Source organism: Acipenser ruthenus, chromosome 51, assembly GCF_902713425.1.
Source record: "Acipenser ruthenus chromosome 51, fAciRut3.2 maternal haplotype, whole genome shotgun sequence".
Classification (NCBI taxonomy): domain Eukaryota; kingdom Metazoa; phylum Chordata; class Actinopteri; order Acipenseriformes; family Acipenseridae; genus Acipenser; species Acipenser ruthenus.
Window position 1 is genome coordinate 4,582,184 of NC_081239.1, and position 12,160 is coordinate 4,594,343.

The 12,160-nt window shown below is 41.6% G+C and overlaps 1 protein-coding gene across 1 annotated transcript in view; it reads left to right on the forward strand.

Annotated features, from left to right (window-relative positions):
- Nucleotides 1–9,358, forward strand: part of LOC131722717 (zinc finger protein 23-like) — a 37,503-nt gene extending 28,145 nt beyond the window's left edge. The window contains exons 5-6 of the mRNA XM_059015719.1: nt 5,763–6,273; nt 8,020–9,358. Of these exons, the coding sequence (XP_058871702.1) occupies nt 5,763–6,273; nt 8,020–8,759 (1,251 nt within the window). The 3' untranslated portion in view covers nt 8,760–9,358. The remainder of the gene's footprint in view (nt 1–5,762; nt 6,274–8,019) is intronic.
- The last annotated feature ends 2,802 nt before the right edge of the window (nt 9,359–12,160 follow it).

The following is a 12,160-nucleotide window of genomic DNA, read 5'->3' on the forward strand; positions in this document are numbered from 1 at the left end:
GAATGGGGAGAATGTGTGCGGGGCTTGTTGTTCAGTTTGTATTGGAAGGGGAACGGGACGGGTCACGGTGTTAGTGAATGGGGAGAATGTGTGCGGGGCTTGTTGTTCAGTTTGTATTGGAAGGGGAACGGGACGGGTCACGGTGTTAGTGAATGGGGAGAATGTGTGCGGGGCTTGTTGTTCAGTTTGTATTGGAAGGGGAACGGGACGGGTCACGGTGTTAGTGAATGGGGAGAATGTGTGCGGGGCTTGTTGTTCAGTTTGTATTGGAAGGGGAACGGGACGGGTCACGGTGTTAGTGAATGGGGAGAATGTGTGCGGGGCTTGTTGTTCAGTTTGTATTGGAAGGGGAACGGGACGGGTCACGGTGTTAGTGAATGGGGAGAATGTGTGCGGGGCTTGTTGTTCAGTTTGTATTGGAAGGGGAACGGGACGGGTCACGGTGTTAGTGAATGGGGAGAATGTGTGCGGGGCTTGTTGTTCAGTTTGTATTGGAAGGGGAACGGGACGGGTCACGGTGTTAGTGAATGGGGAGAATGTGTGCGGGGCTTGTTGTTCAGTTTGTATTGGAAGGGGAACGGGACGGGTCACGGTGTTAGTGAATGGGGAGAATGTGTGCAGGACTTGTTGTTCAGTTTGTATTGGAAGGGGAACGGGACGGGTCACGGTGTTAGTGAATGGGGAGAATGTGTTGCAGGACTTGTTGTTCAGTTTGTATTGGAAGGGGAACGGGGCGGGTCACGGTGTTAGTGAATGGGGAGAATGTGTGCAGGACTTGTTGTTCAGTTTGTATTGGAAGGGGAACGGGACGGGTCACGGTGTCAGTGAATGGGGAGAATGTGTGTTGTTGTTTACGGGGGTTGCAGAGCATTTGAGAATTCAACACCGTCTCCCTGAGTTGGGGCTGCCACCGGTCCAGGTTTGACCCGGACAGTCCAGGAATTAGCATCTGTGTCCGGGTGGCAGAAATTAACAAGCCTGGATTCCCTGATGTCAGGTTTTTAAGTGAAACGCATCAGAAACACCAACCTTCCTATAATATTTTCTTTGACATACATTAGTTACTTAAGCGATTTCCACTGTTGTATTTAGAAAAATGCACTGTTTAGTCCTGATCTGTACATTCAACTTTGTCTTCAGCATTATTCAAATGCTGGGGGACTACGAACATATCCACGTGATGTAAACAATCCAAGTGAGAGGTTGCAGTCACGTGACCCCAGCAGGCTACATGCTGTCGGTATTTTGCAACCACAGAGTATTCTTCTACCTTCAGTCACAGGAATTAGAAAGATATCATTTATGATGTGCCAGGTACTTGGAATCTGTGACCTCTACTGTGCATCACCGGTGAGCGAGCACACTGACGTGATTTGAACAAGATTCCTTTATCCTTTTAAGAAAACGTACATACTGGTACATGTTTAAGAAAAAACACATTTTCAATAGTTTGTTATAAAATACAATATGAATTATGTACAGTTTCAATGTTCGTATATAAACGTTTAACATCTTTCATTTAAATATACTCGCAATTAAAACCATGTATAAGATTAGTATAACTTTGTACGGGGATTAAACAAACTTAGCCATGTAGCTTCAGCGAGTGACAGCTACATGGCTAAGCTATGGAGACTTCTGTTCAGTTTAAGTTGCCTAAAATTACAGGTAGATGGATGCTGTTTGCAATTGTTGTACTTTTAAATATGTTATAAATGATGATGCTTCATATTAGCTCAGTAAATAATAAATGTAGCGCAATGCATTCTGTTAATGGTAAAGGCATATTTTATGTAAGGACTGGGAATCACCAACCTGCTTAATTGTGTTAAACTGCAGTATGTAATTCAATATGTTAACGTAACATTATATTCGACTATGATGCAACATTGGTTAATTCTGTACATTGCTGGGCACAGGTATAATTGCAGTAATTTATCTTAAATGGCACTTATATGCAGGGGTCGGCACAGTCATGTTGCACAACAGACACCTTACAAAATACTGACCTCACTAGGACAAGATCGTATATTTTGTCCGTTAGTATTACATATATTTCATTATATCCCAATATCAAATAAACATACCTCATAATGCTGTGATCGCATTACAGCAAGGACACTGGAACTAGAGGACCTCTCAGCACCCCTGCTTTAAACATGGTTCCAGTGCCACTGCATTACTGCAAGGACACTGGAACTAGAGGAGCTTTCAGAACCCCCGCTTTAAACATGGTTCCAGTGCCACTGCATTACTGCAAGGACACTGGAACTAGAGGAGCTTTCAGAACCCCCGCTTTAAACATGGTTCCAGTGCCACTGCATTACTGCAAGGACACTGGAACTAGAGGAGCTTTCAGAACCCCCGCTTTAAACATGGTTCCAGTGCCACTGCATTACTGCAAGGACACTGGAACTAGAGGAGCTTTCAGAACCCCCGCTTTAAACATGGTTCCAGTGCCACTGCATTACTGCAAGGACACTGGAACTAGAGGAGCTTTCAGCAGCCCCGCTTTAAACATGGTTCCAGTGCCACTGCATTACTGCAAGGACACTGGAACTAGAGGAGCTTTCAGCAGCCCCGCTTTAAACATGGTTCCAGTGCCACTGCATTACTGCAAGGACACTGGAACTAGAGGAGCTTTCAGCACCCCTGCTTTAAACATGGTTCCAGTGCCACTGCATTACTGCAAGGGCACTGGAACTAGAGGAGCTTTCAGCACCCCTGCTTTAAACATGGTTCCAGTGCCACTGCATTACTGCAAGGACACTGGAACTAGAGGAGCTCTCAGCAGCCCTGCTTTAAACATGGTTCCAGTGCCACTGCATTACTGCAAGGACACTGGAACTAGAGGAGCTCTCAGCAGCCCTGCTTTAAACATGGTTCCAGTGCCACTGCATTACTGCAAGGACACTGGAACTAGAGGAGCTCTCAGCAGCCCTGCTTTAAACATGGTTCCAGTGCCACTGCATTACTGCAAGGACACTGGAACTAGAGGAGCTCTCAGCAGCCCTGCTTTAAACATGGTTCCAGTGCCTCTTGTTTTCTATCGCTTTTCTTACAAACATATTTTTTGCTGCAGACGTGTTTTAATATTTTGTACACCATTTCTTGGCAATGCTCTGGCCACTGCAGATTAATTCCACCCTTGATTGTTCAAAAATAAAATATTCATTTTCCCAAGCAGGATTGAAATATCATCTTTTAGGTTTCGTTGCAGCTATCTCCGGAGGCTAACTGTCATTCTGTCTGATTTATTATTATTATTATTATTATTATTATTATTATTATTATTATTATTATTACTTAAAATTGCATATGAGGGAAACAGTACAGCTTCAAAAAATCTGAAAAGTTGCACAATGGTAATTCTTTTTAATTTGGAGGAGATATACTGTATATATTATTCCTTCTTGGTCCATTTTCAGTCCAGCAATACGTTATACAAGAAATAGATGGAGATGCATTGCACGTTTTAGTTTTTGTTGTTCGGATCAAGAAAATTTGAGTGATAACCATTTTTTTCAGCTCATGGTGTCGTTACGTAGAGCTGTTTGTTTGCTAGAATCCATTTTAATGGAAACCTGTTTTTGTACGATAAGATTCGCATATATATACACTACCGGTCAAAAGTTTTAGAACACCTCAATTTTTCCAGTTTTTATTCAAATTTACGCAGTTTAATGTCTCAATGTACTCTGAAATTAAAGCATAGAACAAATAAACAATTGGAGATAAAAAAGAAATCATGGAATCATTTTGTTTAACAAAATTTAATCTAAATTTTTGACTCATCAAAGTAGCCACCTTTTGCAGATATAACAGCCGAACACACTTGTGGCATTCTTTCTACAATGGAAATCAAATATTGTTTGGAAAGTTCTTCCCAACACTGTTGCAGATGTTTCCACAAATGTGTTGCACTTGTAGGTTGCTTTGCTTTCACCCTTCTGTCCAGTTCATCCCAAACCAGCTCGATGGGGTTTAAGTCTGGAGACTCTGCTGGCCATTCCATGATTTGAAGCCTACTGTCTTGTTCTTTTCTTTTAAGGTAGTTCTGACATAGCCTGGAGGTATGTTTTGGGTCATTATCTTGCTGTAGGATGAACCCCTGACCAACTAGGCATATACCAGAGGGTATTGCATGGCGCTGTAAAATGCTGTGGTAGCAGTTTTGGTTCAGGGTGCCACTCACTCTGTGCAAGTCGCCGACTCTGGATCCAGCAAAAGAGCCCCAGACCATCACGCTTCCTCCTCCATGTTTGACAGTTGGTGTCACACACCGAGGAACCATCCTTTCGCCTACTCAACGGCGTACAAAAACCCTGCGTGATGAACCGAAGATTTCAAATTTTGATTCATCGGTCCATAAGACCTTCTTCCAGTCTTCAGTAGTCCACTGGCGGTGCTTCATGGCCCAGGCAAGCCTCTTTTTCTTATTTTGCCATCTTAGCAATGGCTTTCTTACTGCCACTCGACCTGTCAAACCTGCAGCTCGAAGTCTTCTCTTCACAGTTGAAACTGAGACTTGCTTACTTCGACCAGTGTTAAGCTGTGCTTGAAGCTGTTGTCCTGTGAGCCGCCTATCACGCAAGCTGTTGACTCTCAGAAACTTGTCTTCTGATTCTGTTGTGGGTTTGGGTCTGCCAGACCTCTTCCTGTCAGAGTTTCCTCCAGTTTCCAAGTGCCTTTTGATGGTGTAGAAAACTGTACTCACTGACACCTTGGCTTTCTTTGCAATTTCTCTAAAGGAAAGACCTACACTTTTAAGGGTTATAATGGTCTGTCTGTCTTCCTTTGTTAATTGCCTTTTTCTCGCCATTATGAGAGCAATATACTACTTCCTGCAGTACAATACTGTCCAAATAATGCTTAAGAGGGTGTAGTAACACAGTCTGTTCCAACACTGCTTTTATACAGACAGAGGGTTTGTAAGTAATCAACAAAAGTTGGGACACCTGTAGGAATTGTTAGCATCAACTTTCAAGGCTTAATTTACTTCCATTGCTGCAGAACAGCTGTAAGTTGTTAACCCATTGCTTGTTCCCTGAAAAAGGCCTTTTTGTATAACTCTGAAATGTACATTATTTTTCAGTTTTTCGTAACCTAAACTTTTTTTTTTTAACCTCTGGCAGTTTACGGCTTACCTTTGTACCATTTCAGGTTATTCACTGGACTTGAACTGCTTAAATTTCAATAAAAACTGGAAAAATGGGGGTGTTCTAAAACTTTTGACCGGTAGTGTGTGTATATATATATATATATATATATATATATATATATATATATATATATATATATATATATATATATATATATATGCATGCCACATTTTGCAAGTTCGCTAGAAATGTGTTCTTGTTGATGGAAACATAGCTATTATCAGAGTAATTAAATGAAATCCAACAATGCACGCTCCATTTGAATACGCAAGTAACTTCAATGTGTCCTTTTCTTAGCAACCGGTTCAAAACCGCAAGCCTGTTGCCAGGGGAGACCAGATTTCGCGTGACCTCACACTACACTGGGCAGCAGTGTGGAGTAATGGTTAGTGCTCTGGACTCTAGACCGGAGGGTCGTGGGTTCAATCCCAGGTGGGGGGGACACTGCTGCTGTACCCTTGAGCAAGGTACTTTACCTAGATTGCTATATAGTGTAGTATATAGTAAAGCCAGCCCTGCTGTTAAGGACAGATTCTGTCGGTCCCTTCAATGGCCTTAGTAGTACCTTAAATAAATAAATAAATGTTTTCTTTTTTTCAGCAACTTCTAAACAGAATCCTGTGTGCTGTCATGGACAGTGTGGAGATGGAATCTGTCCAGATTAAAGAGGAGTTCCCTGAACTTGAACCTCTCCCCTTTACAGTGGAGTTCTTTGGGCTGGCTTCCCTCCTCATTAAACAGGAGCTCTGTGAGATGCAGTGTGACAGCAGCCAGCCAGAGGTCTCTGAGATTAAAGCTGAGCACAATGAATTTGAGATCCCCCAGACAGAAGAACCCCTTCCTGTTAAACAAGAAGAGGTGCTGGAAACTGTCCGTATTAAACAGGAGCCCCCTGAAGTAGAGTTTGCCCACATGGAACCAGGGAAGGAAGAATCCGAGGACTTCAAACCAAACATCCCTGAGCTGGAGCCTGTACGCCTGCGGGAGTGTAGCGTGGTGCTGGAGAGAGTCTGTGTGAGAGAGCAAGGCGCTGGAGAGGAAGGCTCTCTCAACAGCATGCAAGGAGGTGGACAGGGAGACAGGTGCTCACATTCAGAATGCAGTCTAGCAGGTGAGTGACTCCCAGTAGCTGTGACATTGCCATTCTAGATTGCATGATATCCACAGTGTGGTTGAGAGGGAGGGAGGGAGCATGTGGGTTACATTACTAGCTATTTGTTTTTCCTGTACCACTCACACCAGTTCAGGATAGGACTCACTACTGGTGATCTTAAGATACAGATATAAGCCCCTTTCACACGGGCACTCCTATACCCAATTATACCAAGGTGGAGAAGAGCTAAAGTACTGTATATAACATTAGAAATGTTCAGTGTCAAAATAGAGGGATATTATTGTACATGTGTGATGTCATTATGGGTGCTAGATTCCATTACATGTATCAAGTTTAAACTTTTGAAAATATATAGTTTAAATGTTAAAATACAAACATTGAGATAGTGCTATTACTCATTTTTAACATAAATAGCTTTCTCTAAATTACTGCATATATGTTATAAATAGGGCTTCTGGTTGTCTGTGTTGTACCTCTGCTATTCTACTCTCTTTAAAGAATGCAGTTGATCCTGTTCATCCATTCGTGTATCTCAATCACACTGAGAAACACGTTCATGTGAAACAACTAAATGGGGTTTTCATTTAAATGCAGAAGCGACTCCTCTTAATGTAAATACAGACATGCAGAACGACTGTAATAGAGTGTGTCCAGCATAAAATACTGTACTGTTCATTCTAGCTTTAATAAAGAGGAGTCTCTTATTAACATGTCGCGATCTCGTCTGCACGTCCTGCTTGTAATGAAAATGAAGGCTTGGCTGATTTAAATGCCAAGCCTTCCGATGCATCTGGTGAAGGCAACGAAAGAAAACTCTGAGTAGCTGTATTTGCAGATACGCTCTTGTTGTTAATATTTGGCCATTTTTGACAAAGTTTAAACAATTGAGCACAATTAAAAATGCTTGACTCCTTGGGTTTGACGCGCTTCATTAAAGAAAATGCCCTTTTCTCCAGAGCAGAGAATCGTCAATGTTTTGACATACAAGTATATTCAGGTGTTTCCTATGGTAGCTTTCTATACCCTGTAGAATTGTGTACCCTTGATGATTCCATCCCGACACAGTTGCATTTTCTTTCAAAGATCGCTGGATATGAACACTTGATGATTCTGGACAGTACATGTGAAAAAAATGAAAACGCGTTTTAAAAGAAGAAAATCTTTTCTAAGGTTACTTTAAATCAAGGGTTTCATGGATGAGCAACACAGGAGGCTGAATGTCCTGCATATCTAGAAAATCAGTGGAGTTAAATGTGCGGTTTTTATTTTGCCACATCACTAGTTTTGTCTTGTTCACAATATGTGTTGAAGCTGCAGGAGTGCTTGAGAAAACACCTGGGCTCGGGTACAGAAATATCGCGTGTGCGCGTCCGCATCCAGCAGTCTGAGAAACTGCATCTGCACAGGGGGGATGCAGAATTCTATGGGGTACAGAAATCTGCATAACACCCGTCAGAACAATTTTGATTTTGAGATGCATGCCTCAGTTCGAATGTCAGGGATCATGTGTTAATCAGCCCTGCACATGCCCTAAGGTTTGGTTCATACACCTGTGGCAGGAGTGTGGATGGCATTATTCAACCTGTCGCAGGGGGTCGGAGACCCTCAACTCCAACCAGAAATTGTCAGTCTGAAGTATGAACCAACCTTAAGCCTACAAGCAGTCCCTGTTTCTGTCTTTCCTGTTCATATTTAAGCCTACAAGCACTCCCTCTTACTGTCTTTCCTGTTCATATTTTCCAGGTTCCAGTCCAGCAGCTAAAGTGAGGGCAGGCGGTGGAGAATATCCTGACTGTGGGAAAGGTATCACGCTGTTCGTGCATTTAAACAAAACCCAGCGGACTTACACAGGAAAGAAACCGTATCACTGCTATGACTTTGGGAAGAGTTTCAGTCAGTCAGGATACCTTGTTTCACACCAGCGAATTCATACAAGAGAGAAACCGTATCGCTGCTCTGACTGTGGGAAGAGTTTTAGTGTGAAACAAGGCCTTCAAAACCACCAGCGAACTCACACAGGAGAGAAACCGTATCGCTGCTCAGACTGTGGGAAGAGTTTCAGTGTGAAACAAGGCCTTCAAAACCACCAGCGAACTCACACAGGAGAGAAACCGTATCGCTGCTCTGACTGTGGGAAGAGTTTTAGTTGCTCAGGAAACCTGAAAGCACACCAGCGAACTCACACAGGAGAGAAACCGTATTGCTGCTCTGACTGTGGGAAGAGTTTCCGTGTGAAACAAGGCCTTCAAAACCACCAATGGACTCACACAGGAGAGAAACCGTATCGCTGCTCTGACTGTGGGAAGAGTTTCACTGTGAAACAAAGCCTTCAATACCACCAGTGGACTCACACAGGAGAGAAACCGTATCGCTGCTCTGACTGTGGGAAGATTTTCAGTTGTAAACAAGTCCTTCAAAAACACCAGCGAATTCACAGGAGAGAAACTTTAAAAACCATGTTCAATGGGACTTTTCACTCATGAGGGGAAAATAATATTAACCTTGCATTACGAATCCCTGTGTAATAACTGTTTTGTAGATCACTCTTAAGAACATGCATTTAAAACTCTCTTGCACTCTGTGTCAGATAGTGGGTGATGATGCGGACACGTCACAAGAGGCTTCTCTGCTGTCAGTTTAACTCAGGCTGTCAATGCAGTCAGTGCCTGGGAGTGGGAATATGCAGAAAGGAAACTATTCCACACCTCATCTGATGGACGAGTCAGGAGAAATCGATAACTCAGTGTGGAAATGAGTTTCAGGATTTAACATTTTGAACTTACACTATTTATTTTCAAGTTTATCATGCTTTTTATTTTTTTTAATGATCTAATGTACAATAAATGATGAATTGTTTGTTTGTCATGATTTGTGTGTGATGCTGTAGAGAATTCCTGTTTTCCAAGGTGCTGGTTAATCTTCCCCTCTGGTAACAGCTCGTGCACAGCTCCTGGGTATTGCAAAACGTCAGCAAGTTTAGAGCTAGAATTCAGTACTTTTAACCATTCCAGGTAAAGAAGATGGAAACCAGTTTCCCCCCCCTCTACAAATTTATATAATTAAGAGTGAAATTAAACTTTTTAATATCGCAGTACAGAACTATTTATTCTCATTTCCCACTTGCTGCTCTGCTCTGCAGGGACAGGTGTCCATGCTCACACAGCTGCTTTGCTGCGGAATGCAAACGTGTCATGTGACAGAGTTGCATTCCACAGCCGGTGCAGAGCTTCCCTTTAAGAGTTCATTTTAAAAGAATAATATGTATCAGAAATTAATGCACGATGATACCAAAGAAAAAAAATGTCATTGTGTAAGACTGGATCCTATTATAACACAAAGCGCAGCACAATCTGAGTTCCATTTAGTTTAGATTCAAGTTTAGTTGTTTGTGATGCACGGGTGTGGCCGGCCCTTTGTTTGTGAAATGAACGCGGCATGGCGGCATCAACAAGGGTCCTACTGAAAAGAAGATCAGGATGACTGGGGTGAGTGCCTGCAATTACTCTCACTGACACTAGAGGCCACTACAATAATGTCTATGCTTTATTTACTGTGCTTTGATAGACACCTCTTTAAACACATCTGTAATTGTGAAATATGCACTTGAATGCACATTTTCAGGAGAAATACTGTTATTAATACAGTCTGCAGTGGGAAAATGGCAAAAGACACAAACAACTTTTCTGCCAGTTCTTACTGGCATGATGGGTATTGATATATTTGAGTAATGTAGCAAACATTGTGTAGCTACACAAATCACTGCTTTCTAGCTATTATTACAAGTTTTTATTATTGAAGATGGCCAAGAAACCCTGTCTAGTTACTCACATCCCTGCTTCATCTTCCCACTAATAGCTAGAAAGCAGTGATGTAACGTTTAAAGTTTCTTTATTTATATAGCACCTTTCACACAGTGTCTCAAAGTGCTTTACAATACAATAAAAAAACAACAAAACACAGAATTAAACACCATTTTTACAGCAAAATTGGTAATATTAATGAAAAGTAAGCAACAACTCTGTTTAAAAACAGAAATACAGTGAACAAGTTTAAAATAATAACAGATTGATACATAAAACCAGGATTCAAAAGCTAATCTAAAAAAATGAGTTTTTAACCTTGATTTATAAACATGCAGTGACTCTGCTTCTGTGATGTCGGATGGCAATCTATTCCACAGTCTTGGTGTGTTATTATAGCTGAAAGCTCTTTCACCCTTTCTCTTGGTCTTAATCTTTGGAAGAAGCAACAGACTGGAGTCGGCTGACCTTAGAGCTCGGACAGGTGCATGTGGGCACAGGAGCTCTTTAGAGAGTCAGGAGCCAGACCATGGAGCGCCTTGCAAGTCAGCAGCAAGACCTTCAAATCAATTCTAAAACGTACTGGAAGCCAGTGAAGTGCAGCCCACACTGGAGTTATGGGCTCTCTCTTCTTTGTTCTGGCAGCTGCATTTTGAACAAGTTGCAAACAGAATAAGGCATGATTTGGTAGCCCAGATAACAGAGCATTGCAGTGATCCAGTCTAGATGAAACAAATGCATGAATTAGCTTCTCAGCATCAGGCAATGATAAAAAAGACCTAATCTTGGCAATGTTACATAAATAATAAAAGGACACTTTAGTGGTATTGTGAATATGACCCTCAAATCATAAATCAGAATCAATTACAAATCCCAGGTTTCTGGCTTTGGAATTTATATTTGAATTATATTTACCTAAATTAGTTTTTATAGAATTTACCAACTCCAATTTCTGCTCCAACTTCAGTCTTACCTGAATTTAACTGCAGAAAATGTTGGGACATCCAGCTTTCCACCTCCGACAGACATGCAATTAGGGTGGAGACAACCGATATATCCCCAGGTTTCACAGAGATGTAAAGTTGTGTGTCATCAGCATCACAGTGAAGATGTACATGGTGTTTACAGATAATCATGCCCAATGGTAGCATGTATAAGGAGAATAGTAAGGGGCCAAGAATGGAGCCCTGGGGTCACCACAGGAGATAGTGGATAATTGTGATACAGAGTCTGCTATTGAAACAAAATTCTGCCTGTCCGTAAGATACCTAAGCCAGTCTAAAACAGTTCCTGAAAGCCCTATCCAACTTTCAAGGTGATCAGTTAAACTAGCATGATCAATAGTATCAAATGCTGCACTTAGATCTAACAGAACCAGAATGGATATGTGACTGGAGTCTGCGCTCATTAGTAAATCATTCAGCACTTTGACTAGGGCAGTCTCTGTACTGTGACCAGATCTAAAGCCCGATTTAAACTTTTCAAGTATTTGGTTATCACCCAGAAATATATTGCATTGGCCAGCTCCCACCTTCTCTAAAACCTTAGCGGGAAAATGTAAATTGGATGGAGGTCTAAAGACACTAGACAGTGTTTCCTGGACATCTTCCCTAATTAAAACAAAGCGTTAGTGTCAACGCTGCAGTTCAGGGTGTTTTTATTGATGAATTGAAAATGAGTATCTGGTAATCTGTAAATAAACAATTAAAAAATAAAATATATATATATTATGTTACCATAGGATGTAAACATAACACCAAATTCAAGTACTGTGCAAGGATTTTAAAACTCTTGCTTCCCTGACCTTGTAGTTGTTTAGCTTGGCATGTGACCCCAAATACACCCATGTGGGAGTGACTGGCTTTTCATAACTCAGAGTGCAGCTGTGACCTCGGAGGGACGATCAAAACTTTGTTTCTGCTTAATAAGCTGTTTTGAGCCTGTGTACAAACCATAATCAAACCAATTCAAACTGGTTTAAAATCCCTTACTTTTGTTAAAAGTGACATGCTGTAACTTCAGGTAAGTGTCACGGAACTCATAATAACACACTATACAATTGGAACACGCAGTTTTTTTCTGAT